The sequence below is a fragment of the Anser cygnoides genome, chromosome 13 (assembly GCF_040182565.1).
Source record: "Anser cygnoides isolate HZ-2024a breed goose chromosome 13, Taihu_goose_T2T_genome, whole genome shotgun sequence".
Classification (NCBI taxonomy): Eukaryota; Metazoa; Chordata; class Aves; order Anseriformes; family Anatidae; genus Anser; species Anser cygnoides.
Window position 1 is genome coordinate 12,190,202 of NC_089885.1, and position 17,521 is coordinate 12,207,722.

The 17,521-nt window shown below is 52.7% G+C and overlaps 1 protein-coding gene and 1 long non-coding RNA gene across 3 annotated transcripts; one reads left to right on the forward strand and one right to left on the reverse strand.

Annotated features, from left to right (window-relative positions):
* Positions 1-77: 77 nt before the first annotated feature.
* Positions 78-13,787, reverse strand: GDPD2 (glycerophosphodiester phosphodiesterase domain containing 2). 2 transcript variants are annotated; one of them, XM_013183404.3, is made up of 16 exons: positions 13,693-13,787; positions 7,549-7,697; positions 6,581-6,684; positions 6,415-6,508; positions 6,144-6,203; positions 5,896-5,994; positions 5,464-5,557; positions 4,880-5,025; positions 4,475-4,557; positions 4,055-4,205; positions 3,343-3,558; positions 2,322-2,470; positions 1,878-2,025; positions 1,599-1,681; positions 1,142-1,170; positions 78-861 (listed from the first exon to the last, which is right to left on the reverse strand). In XM_013183404.3, exons 2-16 carry the CDS (start codon positions 7,660-7,662, stop codon positions 809-811), a joined length of 1,623 nt encoding a protein of 540 aa, XP_013038858.3. In that variant the 5' UTR covers positions 7,663-7,697; positions 13,693-13,787; the 3' UTR covers positions 78-808. The 2 variants fall into 2 exon arrangements, with proteins under 2 accessions (XP_013038858.3, XP_047936121.2); XM_048080164.2 differs by lacking the exon at positions 13,693-13,787 and adding an exon at positions 9,140-9,396.
* A 155-nt stretch (positions 13,788-13,942) lies between these two features.
* On the forward strand, positions 13,943-16,964 carry LOC106037474 (uncharacterized). Its single transcript, XR_010834811.1, has 3 exons — positions 13,943-14,626; positions 15,332-15,393; positions 15,584-16,964. It is a non-coding gene; the product is annotated as an uncharacterized lncRNA (long non-coding RNA).
* Positions 16,965-17,521: the final 557 nt, after the last annotated feature.

Here is a 17,521-nt window from a genome sequence, read left to right on the forward strand (position 1 = left end):
CCGCCCGCCCCGAGCCGGGCACGGCGCAGCCCAGCCCCGGCTGGCGCCGCCGCAGGCACGGGGAGGAGGAAGCGGTCCTGCCGAGCTCGCCTCCGCCGCCGGGCCCGGCTACCTCTCAGCACGTTTATTGACATAAATAAGGAGGAGCGAGGGAGGTCGGGGCCCCGCCGCAAAGTGCCCGATGCTGAGTAACAGTGCTCCCGGCCCCGGGGGGCCGTGGCCCAGCCAGCCCCCCTCCACCCCCAGCCCCTTTTCTCCCCATCCCCCAGCACCAGCAGCACAGGCAGGGGCTGTGTGGGCAGCTGGTGCCCTGGCCCCCAGGCATGAAGGCAGCAGCAGCAGGGGTCCCACATCCCCCTTCAGCCTACGCCCCTACTGCATCCAGTCCTAATTCCTCACGCCCCGTGGGCAGCAGCACTTTAAACAAGGTGGCCCTGTCACAAGAGGTGATGGTGACAGGCTGAGACCGCCATACACCTGCACCAAACAGTGCCTCAAAACCCCACCAGCCTTTAAACCGGCATCCCAAAGCTGAGGTCTTGACCCCAGCATGGCTGGAAAAAAGCTCAGCCAGCACCAGCAACCCCCCCGCCCAGGCTCTGTCCCCTCACTGCCAGCAGGAGCAGGGGACACAGTGCCAGGTCTTTTCAGATGAGGGCAGTTCTGCACCACGCCAGGAGCCAGGAACTGCAAGCTCAGGAAGGAGTCTACAAAGGAAAGCAGCCTCGAAGCTGGCCAGAGGAACACTCCCTGCTTGAGCTGCGCACGTCTGTCTGCCCCTCCCCACGGCTGATGCAGGCTGGAGGGGTCAATCTTGCATCAGGCTGTTGATCTTCGTGAGCAGCACATCTGTCTCAGACTCTGCGGGGACCAGAGAGAAAGAACAGTCAGCGTGGGCAGCCACCATCCCGCAGCAACAGGCAGAGCTGCCTGAAAAGCCAGTTTGAAGGGACTTGGGGAGCGTGGGACTCCCCAGCACCACCCCGCAGAACTGTTTGCTAAGGGCAGGACCAGAGCTCCCTGTGCTGGGATTCCCTGCCCTCTGCCAGCCCGTTCAGCTCCATCACGCTCCGCTGGAGCAGGCTGCCAGCCAGGGGGGGGGAGCCCCCAGGAAGAGGGGAGCTGGTATCCACGCACTTACCCACTGGCTGCCTTCTCTGGGAGCATTTCCTAGGAGATGGAGTAGGATCGATGTTAGTGCTTCAGTCCATGCCCCTCCCATCCCTCCCCCAAGCTCCCAGCCGCAGACTCTAGGGCCCCACAGCACCCAGTCCACAGGAATCTGCTCTTGGCAGATGTGGCACTGGTACAAGAGGAAGCCCAAGGTCCCGCAGCCCCTGGCCTGTGAGCACAGCAAGGTAGTGAGTGCAGGCCAAAGGCATCCAGCAGCTTAGGAGAGGGTCAGGTCAGATTTTTAGCAGCAGGCTGCACAAAAAAAAGCTGCCTCCATGCACTTTTGTCTCACCCAGCCAGATGGGAGAGGATCTCAGGATCTGAGTGCAGGGTGGGTGGCAGCAGACACCACAGATTTAGGGACTCACCAGCCACCCAGGGCCCACCCCAGCCTCCCCTGAGTCTGCCCCAGGGGTCAAACTTACTTCAGCAAGAGGAAGGCCCAGAGGATCATCAGGAAGGAAACACAGTCCACGACAATCCAGATCATGAGGTACGTGCTGCTGGGCTGCAAGGAGGCAATGAGCCAAGCTGTGAGCACCGTGCTGGTGGCACCACGCAGCCCACCATGCCAGCAGTCCTCTGCAGGGCCACGCTGCCACAGCAGCGCAGCATGGGACAAAGCCCACCCTGCTGGCAGCTGCAGGATGGGACCCACATCCTTGTGCTGTACAAGGCTTGTTGAAAACGGAGGTTTCACTTACCAGCAGCCAGATGGGGTGTTCCATCTCCTTCAGCACCTGGCAGGCGTTGGTAGTGACAGAGCTCACCCCTGAGCACCACAGCACGGAGAAGAGCCAGGGCTGGTTCACCACATACAAGTTGACCGAGATATTGTCCCGGCGGTACTGCCTGCACAGGGAGAGCCTGGTCAGCACGGCAGACAGCGGGGTGCCAGCACACCGGGCTCACAGCCGGAGAGGCCCGTATGTCTGGGATGCTATCCAGCACTTGCAGCCACGTGGGAGAACTGCCTGGAGAGCCAGACCCAGGGCAGATTTGCTGGCCAGGCAGAGGATGGCAGCCAGCTCCATCCCCAGCCCTGCCTGGTGGGGCATGCGTGGCCTTGGTGGGACCTCACCTCTGCCAGACCCTGGGACAGAGCTGGGACCGTGCCCTGACCTCGCATCGCAGCCTGCTGCTCTCACCTGATTTCCTCAAAGCTCATGTCTTGGTAGCGCAGGTTGACATGCTGCAGTGGCTCCTCATCCTGGAGCCTCTTCCGGCCATAAATTTGCTGGATGCCTGGAGCTCTCTCTTTGACCTGCTCCCTGAACCCATCCGGCAGCCACAGGACCTAGGCAAGAGCCAGGGAGCACATGCAGCAAAGAGGCACTTCAAGCACTTCAGAGACCTCCCTGCAGACCCAGGCACACGCTGCCTGCTCTGACAGCTGCTTCCTGCCCACCTCCATGCTCAGGTCTCCCAGGAGGATCTCAGCCAGGGCAGACTCCTAGGAGTTTGTCCCAGCCAAGAAGCAAGCACAACAAACCCCACTGCAAGGGGAAAGCAACTCTGGCCTAAGAAAGCTGCAGCAAGACATTTATATATATGTCTTGAATAGATCAAGCCGGGCATCCTTTTGGCCCCAGTTCTGCAGCAAGAACGTACCCTGGACCAACATTATAGTGGAAGCTTTTGCTATGCCCTGAATTCCCAAAGAGCCAAGAGTGAAAGCGAATTGGGTGCTAATTCATCCCTGCAGGGCAAAACGTGTCTTGCGCTGCGGAGGCTGGGTAAAGTGGAAAGGAAAGCGAGGAGATTGCAGCAAGTCAAGGAGCTGCAGGGAGAGGTGCGGTGCGGTGCAGTGCATGGAGGTGGAAATATGAGCACTTGTTTCACGCTCTTGTGCTCCCCTCCCTTGACTGAGTCACTGTTTACACACCGGGGTGGCCAGTAGTGGGGAATCAGATATTTGCAGGGGTCTGAAGCTTTGGGCATTAACCTCTATTAATCATTGGCAACATCTCACAGCTGGAAATCCCCAGGATCTCTATCAGGGCTATGCCTGGACCTAGCCAACAGCTGCTCCAGGGTCCGTTGTGCAACAGGATGCCCAGCAAGGAGGACATGTGGCCATGGGGTGTGCGGGGCAGTGGGGGTGCTTTGGGTGGCAGAGCAGCAGGGTGACAGCAGTGCCCAGCAGCAGCGGGATGGAGGCCAGCTCACCTGCTGCAGCGGGATGCCTGACTTTAAGATGACATCCAGGGTGGCATTGACAAAGCTCCAGTAATCGCTGTGGTTCTCTGGCCGAAGGTCAAACATGATGGAGATATTGCTCTCCTTAGCTGCCTCTAGTGCCTGTTCCAGGGACGGGATCCTCTGCTCATCCACCAAGGCACGATCACCACCCGAAAGGCTTTGCACAGTGGGAAATGGTTTCCGCTGCAACAGAGAGTCAGTCAGCCATGCAGAGCCTGCAAGCCTCCATCTCCCAGACTCGTGCCTGTAATGGCTCTAGCCTCCCATCCTGGTCTCTCTGTGGAGGGGCACAGGGCTCATTTGCCTGCACATCCACAGGGCATTTCTCCCCTTCTCCCTGCTAACAGCCCTGTTCCAGAGGCCCCAGCACCTGTGGGCATTCAGCAGGTTGTTAGTCACCTGAAGAGCATTGCCACAGCTGCCTCCAAGCCCAGGCAGGCTGCACAGCTCAGCACAAGCACTGTCAGGGCACATCAGACATCTGCCCTCAAACCAGCCTCCCCATGACTCAGCTGCGGAGTCAGAGCAAACCCCAGCTGCAGCAGCCAGCACAGGGTGTAACTGCACCCCGGGGATTCGTGCAGGCATGGAATTGCTCCTGCACCTTGCTCAGGTATCTGCAAAGGGAGTGCTCGCCAGGACAGGGCTCTCGCTTGCCCCCCAGTGCGCCCATCCTGACCTCCAGGAACCATCTGCCAGCGTTCAGCTGCTGCAGGTCTGTCCAGTTGAAGGCAGTGCTGTTCATGTCAGCTCTCTCAGGGAACACTTTCTGCACATCAGTGGTCCTGGTGAGCTTCTCATCGTGCATGAGGAATGGGACCCCATCAGCACTGTCAAAGGAGCAGAGAGGGAGGCTGTCACATGCTGTTTGCCTCCTAACCCTGCCTCAGCATTTCTACCCCCCTCCTAGCCACTCTAAGCATAGCCCCCAACCCAGTCCCATGCTGGGAGGTGGGAATGGCAGAGCCCTTTAACAGGTCTAACACCAAATGCAAGCTGTATCAGTCCTGCAGGTTTGCTCCCAATGCACCCACATGGCGGGCAGTGTCCCGGGATCACAGGGCCCCTTCCACCCTCCACGTCCTTGTTCTCCCTTTACCTCACCATGACGTCCGTCTCAAAGACTTGCACATTGCAGTCCACCGCCTTCTGCAGCGACATGAGGGTGTTTTCGGGGGCCAGCTGTCAAGGAAGTGGTGTCAGCACAGGAAGGGGCAGGCACTCACCCACTTGGCTGCAGACAGCACCCAGCAGCTCAGCTGAGCATTAGGGCACCCACAAGAGGACTTATGTGACCCTGGTGTGGTGGGGAATTGGAGAGGGATGGGTGCAAAGCATGTCTAGTCTCCATTTTCCAGCGTGCTACACAGTCCAGCTTTCTGCGGTTACCTGCTCCTGGTCCAGCAGAGCTCAGCAAGCAGCACCCACGCTCCTCACCCACCTCCTCCAGCCCTGCCCATCACCCTGAGCCCCGTGGCAGCACGCTGCAGGTGCTGTCGCTTACCATGGGGGCTCCTCGGTGGCCAACCAGGGCTGGCTTGGGGGGCAGCTGGTTCTCCTCCATGATGCAAGGGGAGGTGATTCCCAGGGGAGCCAGGTACAGCGCGATCATCACTGCGCAGTACGCAAGCAGCAGAAACACCTTGAGACCTGCAGGCACAGACAGAAGGTGGAGTGAGGTACACAGGAAGCATTCTGGGAGCTGCTAGGAACAAGCCAAGGCTGTCTCACTTAGCTTTCACTTATGGCTACCCTAGGTCAAATATTGCATCCCCAGCCTCAAGAACACTGCAGGTTTTCTCTCAGCCCCCCACATGCCCTTGCGCCCTAACCCAGGACTTCTGCAGGACCCAGTCTACCATCTGTACCTCTCCTCCAGCTGCAAAGCAGTCAGGGCTGAAGCTCCGCCAAGGGCTGGGTATGATGAGCAACAAATACGAGCAGGGGTGATGCATCACTACCAGACTAAGTCCTGAGGACCTGTTCCTACTGCACCCTGTACACTGCTCTGCTGCCTGTGCTGCTCAGTGGGGTGCAGGAGGCTGGGCACCCAGCCACAGGGAGAGGTGGGGAGCTCGGGGGGGTTACCTGTGTTGCGGGTGCGGTAGATGACACTGGCCAGTGGCCAGGCAAGGAGCGTCATTCCCCCCACGATTCCAATATGCAGGAAGGGACCTGTCTCCTGGGGAGGTAAAGGCAGGGCGTCAGCCAGCACCAGCCCAGCCCTTGCCCCCAAAATCTACGTGGTCCAATGGCAGGGATCACTAGCTGCTGGTGCAGCTAGTGCCACTGGAAGAGGCAGAGTGCCAGAGAGGGAAGGACATGGTGCCCCTCCAGTCCCACCACCATCCGTGACCTGACTGCAACTGCTCGAGGCAGGGCTGCACAGTCCAGACTGAAGCAGGGGTTAGCCCCCACAGCACACAGCCATGCTGAGGGGTCCAGGCACCACCCTGCATCTCATCCCCTCGAGTCAGGTAATGGGACAGTGGGGGTGTCCCTGACATCGAGCTGACTCACCTGCAGGGAGATGCGTGCGCTTTTCCACTCCTCCGCCCACTTTATTCCCAGCCCTGTGAAGGCCGCGGCCACCACGAGGGCAGTTATGATCAGCAGGGTCTGTGGGGCAGGGCACAGGGCAGTTAGGGGTGCACATATAACATCCTGCTGCCCAGGAGCAGAAAGCTGCAGGAGAGGGTCTGGGCAGAGAATACACATGGCATGGGGCCGGCCAGGGCTGGCAGCATCTCTCTGCACCAGCCTCTCACCTTGTGCAGCCAGTGCAGCTTCAAGGGCTGGCCGCAGAGCTGCAAGCACAAAGCAAGGACCTGCAAGAAAAAGGAGGAGACATCAGAGCTGGGCTGTACCCCATACCTCAGCCCTCAAAGGGCAAAAGACCCAGCCTTCCCACAGGAGCCCGGGCCCCTGAACACATGCAGGGTCTCCAGCCGCACAGGCTTGGATGCTGCAGGCTCCACCTGGCCCATGCCCAGCATGGATCCATCCCCTGGCAGCCCAGGGGGGATCGGCGAGGCTCACCAGCAGCGCAGTTGAGTAGGTGATGAGCACTGCCGTTGCTATCAGCAGGACCAGGGACCAGTCCAGCCACAGCTTCTGCTGCTTGAAGATGAACCTGCAAGCAAAGGGGATGGTCGGAGGGATGGGGGCGTGTGGGGAGCAAGGCTGGATGGGGGATCCTACTCACTCGTTGAAGTTGTGGAAATCATTGAGGATGATGATGGCAAAGTAGAGCCACACCAGTGTGAAGAGAAAGACGCAGAAGAGGAAGAGGAACCAGCTGCAGTCACACTGAAAGCCAGAGAGAGAGGATAACCATGCACTTATCTGCAGGGCACCCAGCGCACGGCTGGTGCTGAGACTCCAGGGAGCATCCAGCCTGCAGCAGGGGCAGGGACCAGGTGCTGTCCTGTTAGCTGGGCTGAGCATGGGCTGGTCTAACTGGAAGGGCTGGGCAGAGAAGGGTGCTGTGCCCCAGAACTGCAGTGGCAGCTCTGAGCCCCCAGACAGCTCCTGGCCACCCAGCTAAAGGCAGGTCCAGCTTCAAGGTCTCCATCCCCAGCCCCGCATGTGTACAAAGGTGCCAGGTGCTGAGCGGGACACCTGGCAGCCTGGACCAGCTCTCACATTCCAGGCAAGACGGGGCAAGCAGCAGCACAGCCACTCCCATGGGAGTTGGAGACCTCAGAAAATCCCAGGGCCTCACCCCTCCCGGGTTATAAATCACTGGGGACACCCCCTGCCAGCACCCCCATGGGGATGCACCCTGCCCGGGAACCGTGCCTTCCACGTGCCTCGCGGGGCACTCTGTGCCCAAGGACCTGCCCGCCCAGGCACGTGCGAGCTTCGCCGCAGACGTGCGCCCAGCTGGGCAGGGGATGGCTGGGGCTCAGACTCACACTGCTGCGCTGCCTTTCTCGTCACCTAGTAGGAAAAGAGCTCATCCTCTCCCTGACACCCTCACATCTCTCTCCCACTGTTAGCTCCTGCACAGAGAGGGTCCCAGAGCACCCCAGGCTCTCCTGGGGCTCAGGACCAGTGGTATGGGGCCGGCAGCCCAACATCTGGGCTGGGGGGCTCAGCCCTTCCCCACCACTCTGAAGCTCCCCACACAGAGGCTGGCCAGCCCCAGCTCAGCATCTCCCACGGCATCACCTTGGTGGTTCTCAGGCCCTTCCTCTTCTCCTTCTTGGCAGTGATCCACTGGCAGCTGTAGAGGCAGAGCAGGCAGGTGGCACAGGGGCGGCAGCAGCCGGGGGGATCAGCCATAGCGCAGGGCAGTCGCAGGCCAATGGGTCACAATCCTGCAAGGGATGCACACAGCATGTCGGCACACACCTCCTGCCGCCTGGCCCCCATGGGGATGGGGCACTACAACAGCCCGGCTCCAGCTAACAGCAGCTGCCCCAGAGCCCCAGGACTTAGCGGAGCTACTGGCCATGGCCCCAGGCGAGGTGCGGTGCCAGGACAAGCGGCGGTGCCCAGGGAGGGCAATGCAGCACAACCAGTTCAGCAGGCTCCAGGCTCCGGCAGCCTCAGCACCCCCAGCTGCAAGGACCGCAGGCACTGCAAGAGCCCAGGCTGCGTGCAGGGCTCCTCACACACCAGCAAGGGGAGGAGGGCTGGGAAGCTTTGCCGTGGTCCCCGCACTCCTAGTGCTCAGCTGCAGGAAGCAGGCAGAAAAAAAAATAAGGGGCTTGCCTTTATTCATGCCCCAAAACCCCATCTCCGTTACTGCTTGTCCTGCTGTACCACTTCACCAGGGAGCAGTGGGCTCAGCCAGCATCCCCTGGCACTTGATCCTGACCCCTTCTCACTGCTCAAACCAGCTGGGCACTGGGCAGCTGCTGGCACCAGAGGAACGCTGTCACGACACCAGCTGACTCCCACACAGGGTACAAAGTACAGCAGGAGTGGTTGTGGTCACCAGCTGAACTTCAGCCCTGTGCTGTCTACCTCACAGCTGAGCCTGGCAGCAGCAACACGGGACTGGCCACATGCCTACCCCACCGGAGCGATCGGGAGGGTACTGAAAGTACTGCAGGGGGATCGGAGGGAAACTGCCCCCCCGTTCCCCTATCCCAGGGCTGGACTGCAGCGGCAGTGCCAAATGTCACCAAGCGTCACCGTTGCACAGGGCACAGGTCCCAAACAGGTGGGCTGGACAGGTAGCGGATGCTGCACAGCTTCAGCTACAGCTCCATGGGGGGAGCTGGGGACCACTGGGGGTGTAAGCAGCCCTCCTTCAGCTCCCAGCAGACAGCTCCAAGGCACACAGCCAGCCCGAGCACAGAGGGCTTGCCGGGATGAGATAACGTTTCTACAGCCGCTGACACAGCAGCGTACATGCTCACAGCCCCGTGGAGAGCCCCCACACCACCCGGGTGCTGGCGCAGGACACTCCGGTGGCCAGAAGCAGGGCTGGGTGCCACCTGCTCACACACTGTGCCATACGTCACGTAGGACCTGGCCAGTGTCCCCAGCCCTGCTGTCCCCATCAGAGGGCAAGCAGAGCCCAGTGGGGGGGATCCCAAAGCAGCAACAGCAGCAGAAGACCCCACTCCCATCCTCCCACCCCACATCCCCCTGTGCTCACCATCCCCACTCTCCAGAGCCTGTGGGAGCAGCACAGACAGCTCCTTTCCCCCCAACCCCCCAGCAGGGCAATACCCCCACACACCCCTTCCCCTTTTGCTGCCCCACCAGCATCACTGCCACCCCCTCGGTGCTTCCCCCGGGGAAATACCTGCTCCCTGTCGGGCTCCCGCAGCGGGCACTGGGTGGCCAGGTGAGCGCGGGGCTGAGCTCCCAGGCGGGTGCTGGTGCGCAACTCGGCTCCGTGCCGCCCGCTCACACCCTGCTGGGTGTGTTCGTGGCCCGGCGGGGCTGCCGGTGCCGCCTGCAGGCCTGCACAGGCCGGCGAGGGCGGACTGCTGCCGGGGGGTCAGGGAGGGTGCCGGGAGAGCCTTTTGTGCCTGGGTCTTTGTGGCCGCTCAGGAAGCGGGGAAGGGGCCCCGCGGGGCGGCACGGCTCAGCGCAGGGGAGTTTGCAGGCAGCCCACGCACAGGGAGGATTAAGGCTGTGGGAGCAGGGAGGGAGGATGGAGGCAGCTGCTGGCACTGCTGGGCCTTTCAGCGAGAAGCTGCTCAGACCCCCTCATGCGAGGGAGGCTTTTCCCTTCCTTGCAGAGGAAGCCCAGGACAGAAGCGCCCTGAGGCAGAGGTAGAAGCGGTTTCTTGTCTTTAGCCATGGGAAATGCTTCAGAGGTAACGCACCCAAACTTTGCCAAAGCAACAGAGAAAGGAGGCTCCAAGACAACAGATGGACAGGGCAATTCCCTCCATCCCCCTGGCACAGCTGTGTCCTCTGCTCCAGGTGTCAGCACAGCTGTAGTCCATGGTGCCAACAGACAGTCGGACCCTTCCCCATGATCTTCCACAACCTGGAATGGAGCTGAGAGCATCGATTGACAGGGAAATGACAGCTTCCTGCAGGGACATGGCAACTGCCAGGCTGGACAGATGTTTCACTACTCACCCTTACAGCTGTTGTTATTCTATGCCACTGTTTACGTCTTTGGCACAAACCAGCAAATAGCTCTGCAGAATGTGCTGATTAAGTACATCTGCAAGGCCTTATCAGCATATGGATTGGAGCACTGCAGGGATAGTGGTGTAATAACCTTAATTGCCCCACTCCCAAAGGAGTGAGCAGAAAGGAAGAATGCCACTGCGATGACCAAGAACGTCACTGAACTCAGCTGGCAGGGAGCAGAGGTCACCGAAACAGTCAGCTGCGAGCAGCTACCAGCAAGATTCGTCCATGGCACAGACCAACACTGGTGCCACGGAGCAGGAAGCAAAGGTCACCAGGTGTTGTTACACAGCTCTGCTGGCTGGGCCAGAGCCCCCGGGGTGCAAAGGAACAGAGAAAGAGCCTGTGTCACCAGTAAAGACATTTTATGTTCGGCTGCAGGTTATAAATCGGTGAAGACGTGCACCAGGGAAGGATGAAGCACTTCAGCCAACAAACAGCTTAGGTAGCGGGAAAACCCGAGCACGAGCACAGAGGCTGAGGTTACACGGGACGAGGGGGAGCCCGGGGCAGACCCCGCGGGACACCCAGGGCCGGACCAGGCGTGCAGGGACCGTCTCCGCCCCGCAGAGGGCACTGCCGCACAGCCGCCACCGCCTGCCCGCGGCTCGGCCGCCCCGCACTGTGGTCCTGCAGCCGCCGCCCGGCCCCGGGCTACCCCGAGCTCGGACGGGGGCGGCGGCAGGCCCGCTGCTGCGAGGCCTTTCGGCTCTCTAGCAACCAGCGGCCATTTCCCCCCCGCCGCTGGGCGGCAGGATGCGGCCATGTTGAGTGCGGGCAGTGGCGTCGCTTAAGGGCGCGTAAGGGGCGGGCGCCATGTTGGGTGCGGGCAGGCGGCACGCCGCTCAGCGCCGCCAGGGGGCGGCCTCGGCCCGCGCTGCCGCCGCCTCGCCCGGGGGCTCCCAAACCGCGTCCCTGCCCCGGGGAGCCCGGGCTCGGGGCGCTTCGGTGCTGCCAAAGGCCCCTGGAAGCGACGTGCGGTTACACCTCGTTTGCTCTTATGCACATTTCGGGCCTTCGTGCGGCCAGTGGCGGCCAGCAGCGTGCTGAGCCGAGCACTGCTGCAAGTCACGCTTTGGATGCGTCTTTCACTGTACCGCTTCTATCCTACGAGAAACGGGTATTCTAATTTGACCGTTTTAGGGAATTTTGTGCTTTTATTTAATCTCCTAAGGGAGTCAAGACCCGTGAAGAAAACACATGTTTCTATAATCATTATTCCTACTCGCTCAGCATGTAACAAACAATGAAAACTCCAGTGCACCACCAGAGCCAGCGGCACCGGCTGTGCTTCCTCCCCAGCTGCCAACTGACCCACATAAGCTAATAGGAGAAGGCAAAGATATCTCCATTATGAATCTACAGATCCCTACGTGTTGATAAACGGCAGTAACATGGAACTGGTTACATTAGAAACTACCTGGCATAGGCACACTGAGACATTGGGTTGCCAGAAGTAATTACCCAGAAGTAAACTGCCAGCCTAAGGGGGTGCGGATCTCAGCCCTAAGCTCAACGGTTAGGGTTGCTTTTTCCTGAAGGCCAGAACCCTTCAAGGGAATTAAAGTCTGGGGTGAACAAGCTTATCAGATAGCTTTCCCTCCATGCCAGAAGTCTGGTAGTTAAGCAGATCTAGAGTATAGATTGTGAGAGTATTGTTAAGGATAGGGAAAATCCTCTCTGGAGAGCTGATTTTATTTCATCTCCCATCACTGAGCTTGTATGATACGAGGCAAATCACTTGCCTGAAACTTTTCATGGGTGGTCCTTACAGTTTTCATTTTCAAAGTACATGGAAACAGCATGGACTGATTTTTGTAAGTGCTAATCATTCATTGTTGTAATTGAGATTAATGGCAGGAGCTCTGAGGATCAAATGCTAGAGAGCATAAAGAGTGCATGATGCACACCACAGCAAATCTCAGATTGGGCACTGATAAACAGGAAATTAACTTTAGGGAAGAGTAACATGGCATATCTAAAGCTACAGCAATGCAAACAAGGTTTTTCTTTAAGTCCCTGGAGGAGGGGAAAGAAGGAAAAGAGTTCAACAAGGAAGTTTTGCTTTCATTAAAAAAGTTTAGTTACCAGATTCTGTTATCTCTATTAGAGATCTGCCCTGTAAGATTTACATGTTATACTTTGTTGATGGTTCCTAAGATTGAAATAATTGGTTTTGTTTAGATGTAGAATTCTCTTTTTGGAACGTAAACTAGTTTAGACTTTGAAGATGTTTATCATTTGCCATTTCCTAATTGCCTTATCATTGCATATTTAACTGAAGCCACACAATAACAAACAAAGCAAATCTTAAGTATTACATTTAAGACATGATAGGAGGTAGTCCCAGGGTATACTTGCACATAATTTGAAACTATTCTTATTTTTTTGTATTGTCTACAAAGGAACTGGTTGGTTTAATTATAACACAATTGTGTTTCTAGTTAGTCACTTGCCTTTGTATAGATAGAGAGCTTTACTGGAAATTACACTGTAGACACAACTTACTGAATGAAGCAATACAGACACATACCCCACGGATCCAGCTCCACTTGCCCTGCATTGAAATATATGATGACTCTAGAGCAGAGTCAGTGGGTTGTGCTGTTCCATGGCCAGTACTTATGTTTTTCCAGAAAAATGTTGTATTTCCCTTGCCAATAAACATAAACACCTCGTGTCTACTGCTTACTTCAGTTGCTCTACTACATTATCATGTGTATTTAGCTTCTTCCTCTCTCTTCTCCCCTCCACCCCCTACATTATTTACCAACTTAAAACATACCATTATTATTGCATTGGAGGTAAGTCTTTAAAATAGAGCGTTTGCTCCTGACACATCTCTGACTTCTATTCAGAATTATGGTTACTGTAGAATTACATTTTTTCTCTTTCAGGATATAAAATTCAATGCAAGATCATAATATTAAGGCATGCCATAGACCACAGTCTATTTGTTACTTAAACTAAGGTTATTTCCCCATTGTTTCAGGAGCTTTTAATAAAGGCATTACGGCTGGCTAATTTTACAGTTAAGCCACATACTTTCTTATAGCATCACTGAGGATATAACAGCAGTCTATATAGGATAAGACTCTAAATCAGTTTTTGTGTCAAAAGCTAATTTAAGAAGCAGTTCACAAAGAAAAACTCAGTTTTTAAACTATAACAAATACCTAATAGGTTATAGGTCCAGCTCCCAAGCACTTAAGTCCTCACTTTGTATTTAAGCATCAACACAGATAACAGCTGAAATCAGTTGTTATTCTAAGAATAACATTTTTAATACCCTGTTAGCCTCATCACTTGTGGGATACTATCCTCTTGCTGTAAATCCAGACAAAGGGAGCAAAGTTGCCTAATTGACTATTACTTCCTTATTCTCAGATAGGTTATTTGAGGACAGATGATACTTTTGAGAGTCATGATGTGCTGCAGCCAGTGATAGTCCCATCATACTTGCAAAGCTACAGCATTTTTCCTTACAGTACCTACAAGTTCTCATTATTAGGGAGAAAGTGCTTCACAGAGCAATTAGGACATTTCCTGTTATCTTAGGAAAGATAACTGACTTATAACAAATACTTCTTTAGAAGCAGCTTTCACCACATACAGAACATAGCTGTATCCTATACTTTACAAGGAGCACAAGCTATCAGCTTAATCATTAGAAAGAAAGAAGAACCCTGAAACTGGCACACTTACCAGGCAGAAGCAGCTTCTTGTCTCAAACTCTCTGGTGTATATAAGCAGCAGCTGTTTGCCATTGCCAAATTTATAGGACCAGCCTCCAGAGCACTGTGCTAAGGGTAGGTTTATATAAAAGGCCCTTGTTAGGGAGTGGTGAGTAATCTGGTAGGGAGGTGGTGTTTGTGTTTGCTTGGGTAGTAGGGATGGGATGTTGTATTATGGAAAAACTGATATGTAGTTTGTTTTTTTTTTTAAATTAATTTAAAGTGGGGTCTAGAATGGTTGCCTTAACTTTTTTAGTTCACTTTAAGTATAGTTTCATGATTTTATTCATTTATGATCTGTTCTATTATGCATATTTAAGGCCTTTATTCAGTAATAAATATCTTTGTTTAGATAAAGATTCTTCTAAGTTACTTAATGTATCTAAAATGTTAGAACTGAAAAAAACCTAATTCTGTCTGCCTTCTGTTTTCTTACTTGGCTGTTAAAGATGCATACTTTAAATATCCATAATTGCTCTATTTCAGTAACTTCTATGTGAATTTTTCTCTAAGCCTTTAACTAGTGTAAAAGGTTGTGGGGGACTTCTAGCTAGTAGTCTGTACTTAATGTTTTTTTCTTCTGTTTTCTTAAAGCTGCTGTGCAATCAATATCTCTGGGGGTTAGTATATGTGGATTCTTGTGTTTTGTGTTTATGGCCAAAGTGCTTATGTTTTATGGGAAAAAGCATCTACTTTAGACTGCAGAAAGTGTTTATGCAGTGATGTGGAAAACTTTCTTAAATTTACATGTTGGGAGGGGAAAGGTGTGTTTTTTCTCCCATCGAAAGCAGGAAAATGTAAATAACTTTTCAGTAAGAAACTGATTTTTCAGATGGAGTGGCTGACAACGTGGAGAGGCCTGACATCGTGGCTGAACAGTTCTGGTGAAGAATTGCTACTGGAAAGTATGGAAGAAACTACAGCAGAAAATACTTTTTTTTTTGGTGTTGTTTATTTTCAGATAATGAAAGTTAACATTTTATCTTCTGATAATTCCTGCATAGGCAGACATATGACTTAAATGCCTACCTGTAATGAACTTCATTATCTGTGGATTTTATTTTTAACTGCTCCAAAATATTTGAAGATTATAAGCAATTAACTTACTATCCATGTATCTCTTCAAGGTGTTCTTTCAGCTTTCTGAAGTATCACAAGCTTTTAGATGTGCATTGGCTAGCTGTCTATTAGGTGGTCATCTGCCTAACTAGCTTTACTTTCTTCTGTTAGTATTAATTAATGGCTTACTATGGATCAGCTTGTATCCAGGTGTGTGTCTGCAGAACTCTTCTATAATTTCCAAACATCTAGAGTCATCCTTCTGCTCTTGTTTCAGTAATGATGGCTGTTGCTTTAGTCCTCTTTTGCTTATTGTGGTCAAATGCGAAGCTTATGCAAGTTAACTAGCTTGTGCAGATAAGACATACCAATTGCTTTCCCTTACAATGTAGCCTATCATAAATCTTATCTCACTTTCATTAAGTTATAATTACTGTAAAGCAAAGTATCTGATCTGTGTCAAGCATAGAATCTAACTTGCATTAGAAAATAAAAATAGAAGATTACAGAAATAAAAATAGACTATTTAACTTGTGTCTCCTGTGTTGCAGCACATATGTACTATACTCACGAAGAACTTGTAAGCATCCCTGCAAAGTGCTCACTAGATAAGGTACTTATACAGAAGTCTAACATCCATTCACAGAGCTTACCTTAATGCTAAGAAGGTGCCTGAGTGCTCAGGAGAGATTCTGTTCTTGTTTGGCGGAACTGAGCTGGTCCATGACTTACAAGAAGTGCACGGTGGGCTTAGAGTTTGAGCAGTTCATGAAGCGGGTTCTCTGCTTTCCTGGTCACTGCAGGGTGATGCTGATGCGTGAAGATTTGTTGCCTATAGTCCTTTTCTCCAGCACCAGGAAGAAGGGGAGCATGCCTGGAAAAGGTCGTAGAAGCAAGTCTTGAGAGGAACTTCAGTGGTTGAAATGAATGTTGCAATTTAAAATATCACCTTCTAATTTCACAGATGCTATTATACTTGAAGCTATCATCACAGATCATACCTCATTGCATTAGATATTATGCACTTACAGGATGGTGATCCTAGGCTCAGGTACTCACACTTCCTTGTCTTGTCAGATATGGTTACGGACAGATGGTTATGAGGACCTGAGAATATGCATAGCTCAGCATGAAGAGCATTTGTCTTGGCACTCTAGTTGTTTACTCACTGTCAAGCTTTGTTTCTGGATTTTTCAGAACTATACTGAAGCCTAGTGAGTACTGCATGGATTTCAGACAGTCCCCACATATGCAGGCTAGTATGGGAGAAAAAAAAACATGATTGTCTGAGAAACAAAAGTGGTGAGGAATAGCTAGACTGCTAAATACTGTTAAATCATTTTTTCTAAAATCTTTTTTTCTAACTTGCAAACATGTTATTATATCAGTTTTATTGGAATTATTTCTGAAATGTAGTATTTCTCAATGATAGCAGGTGAGAAAGGGAGACAAACCCATACAACTTTCAATAGGCATTGAAAAGAAACTCAGCAGCATTATCTGAGAGGATTTTTTTGGCTGTAAAATGTAAAAGCATGGGTTGGTAAAGAATGAGATGGAGCAGGCTTTCTAAGAGAGCAGTACCTGGCACAGGAACAGTCAATTTGCTGGAACTGAAAGGTCAGAGGAGTTAGTGGAAATGATCAACATCTCATTACGCAGGCTGCAAGAGTTGTCCCTTTAGGAAGCAATACTGTCGTGTCTTGGCTGGCGCCGAGGAAAGCTACGCTGATTACAGAGCCTCCAAGTAGCATTACGGAGGATGTAAGTCTTAACCTTGATTTAGGTGGTGTAAATGGCTATGCTGTCTGAAGGGAAAAGTATGTTTAGAAGGGACAAACGATGTAGATATTAGCTGTACATGACAGTGAAATAAGAGCTACAGGATTCTTGGAGGAGAGCGTTGGGGTTCTTTGGCTAGCCATACGCAGCAGCAGATTAAGCAGGCAAGGTCAGCAGATCAGAAGGTGCCTAGAGGCCTGCCTAGTAACCCCTGCAAGCAGTGAGGATATAAGTAACCTTAGAGCAACACAATTTACAGTGTTACTGCTTTTCTACTTACAAGTTAACAAATAAAGGCTATACTTGCAGAGATGGAGCACTCACCTTGTCTGAGGTGCTGTAAGAAGGGAACCTCGGTGTTCATAATCCAGTGGGTAATCCACTCTTGAGTGACTGCAGACAGCTTGTCAATAGGCTGATTTCAGGAACTGATCTTAGTTATTGTAATCCCATACTTATTTTACTTGGTTCTTGTCTCTGGCAGATAGAAGATAGGTGTCCATTCTAGCTGAAAGCATTGCACTTAGACTCCCAGTGGGGCATAGCAAGACTACTGTATGCTTGAAAAAACTACATAAAGGTTTTATGTGAATCATCTTTTCAGGTTTGTAGTGTTTCAAAGTGAAGCATTTCATATGCTCTAGACCAATTAAAACAAAATTGTTTCATGTCCATTTGTGCAACTCACCTCCCCTAACATTGCTGTCGCTGAAATTGCCAAAAGAGAGCCTTTGAGCAGACAAGCTCTATTGCTAATAGAAATAATTGTAAATCCTCCAAAAACTACTAGGCTACACTAAGATTTAGTGCTCCAAAATAACTGTCCCAGATGCATCCTTCTTTTTATTTTGTCAAGATTGATTTTTATTTTTTTTTTAAATCAAAACAACAACAACAAAAGGATCTGCCTGAGAACTAAGGGGTCCAAGGAAAGCTGGTTTGTCCTCTGCGGACACAAT

Coding starts and splice junctions, on each gene's coding strand:
- GDPD2 (XM_013183404.3), bottom strand. CDS start 7,662: ATGGCTGATCCCCCCGGCTGCTGCCGCCCCTGTGCCACCTGCCTGCTC. Junction 6,685..7,548: donor AGGGCCTGAGAACCACCAAG/GTGATGCCGTGG, acceptor TCTGGCTTTCAG/TGTGACTGCAGCTGGTTCCT. Junction 2,471..3,342: donor CAGGCATCCCGCTGCAGCAG/GTGAGCTGGCCT, acceptor GCTCTTGCCTAG/GTCCTGTGGCTGCCGGATGG.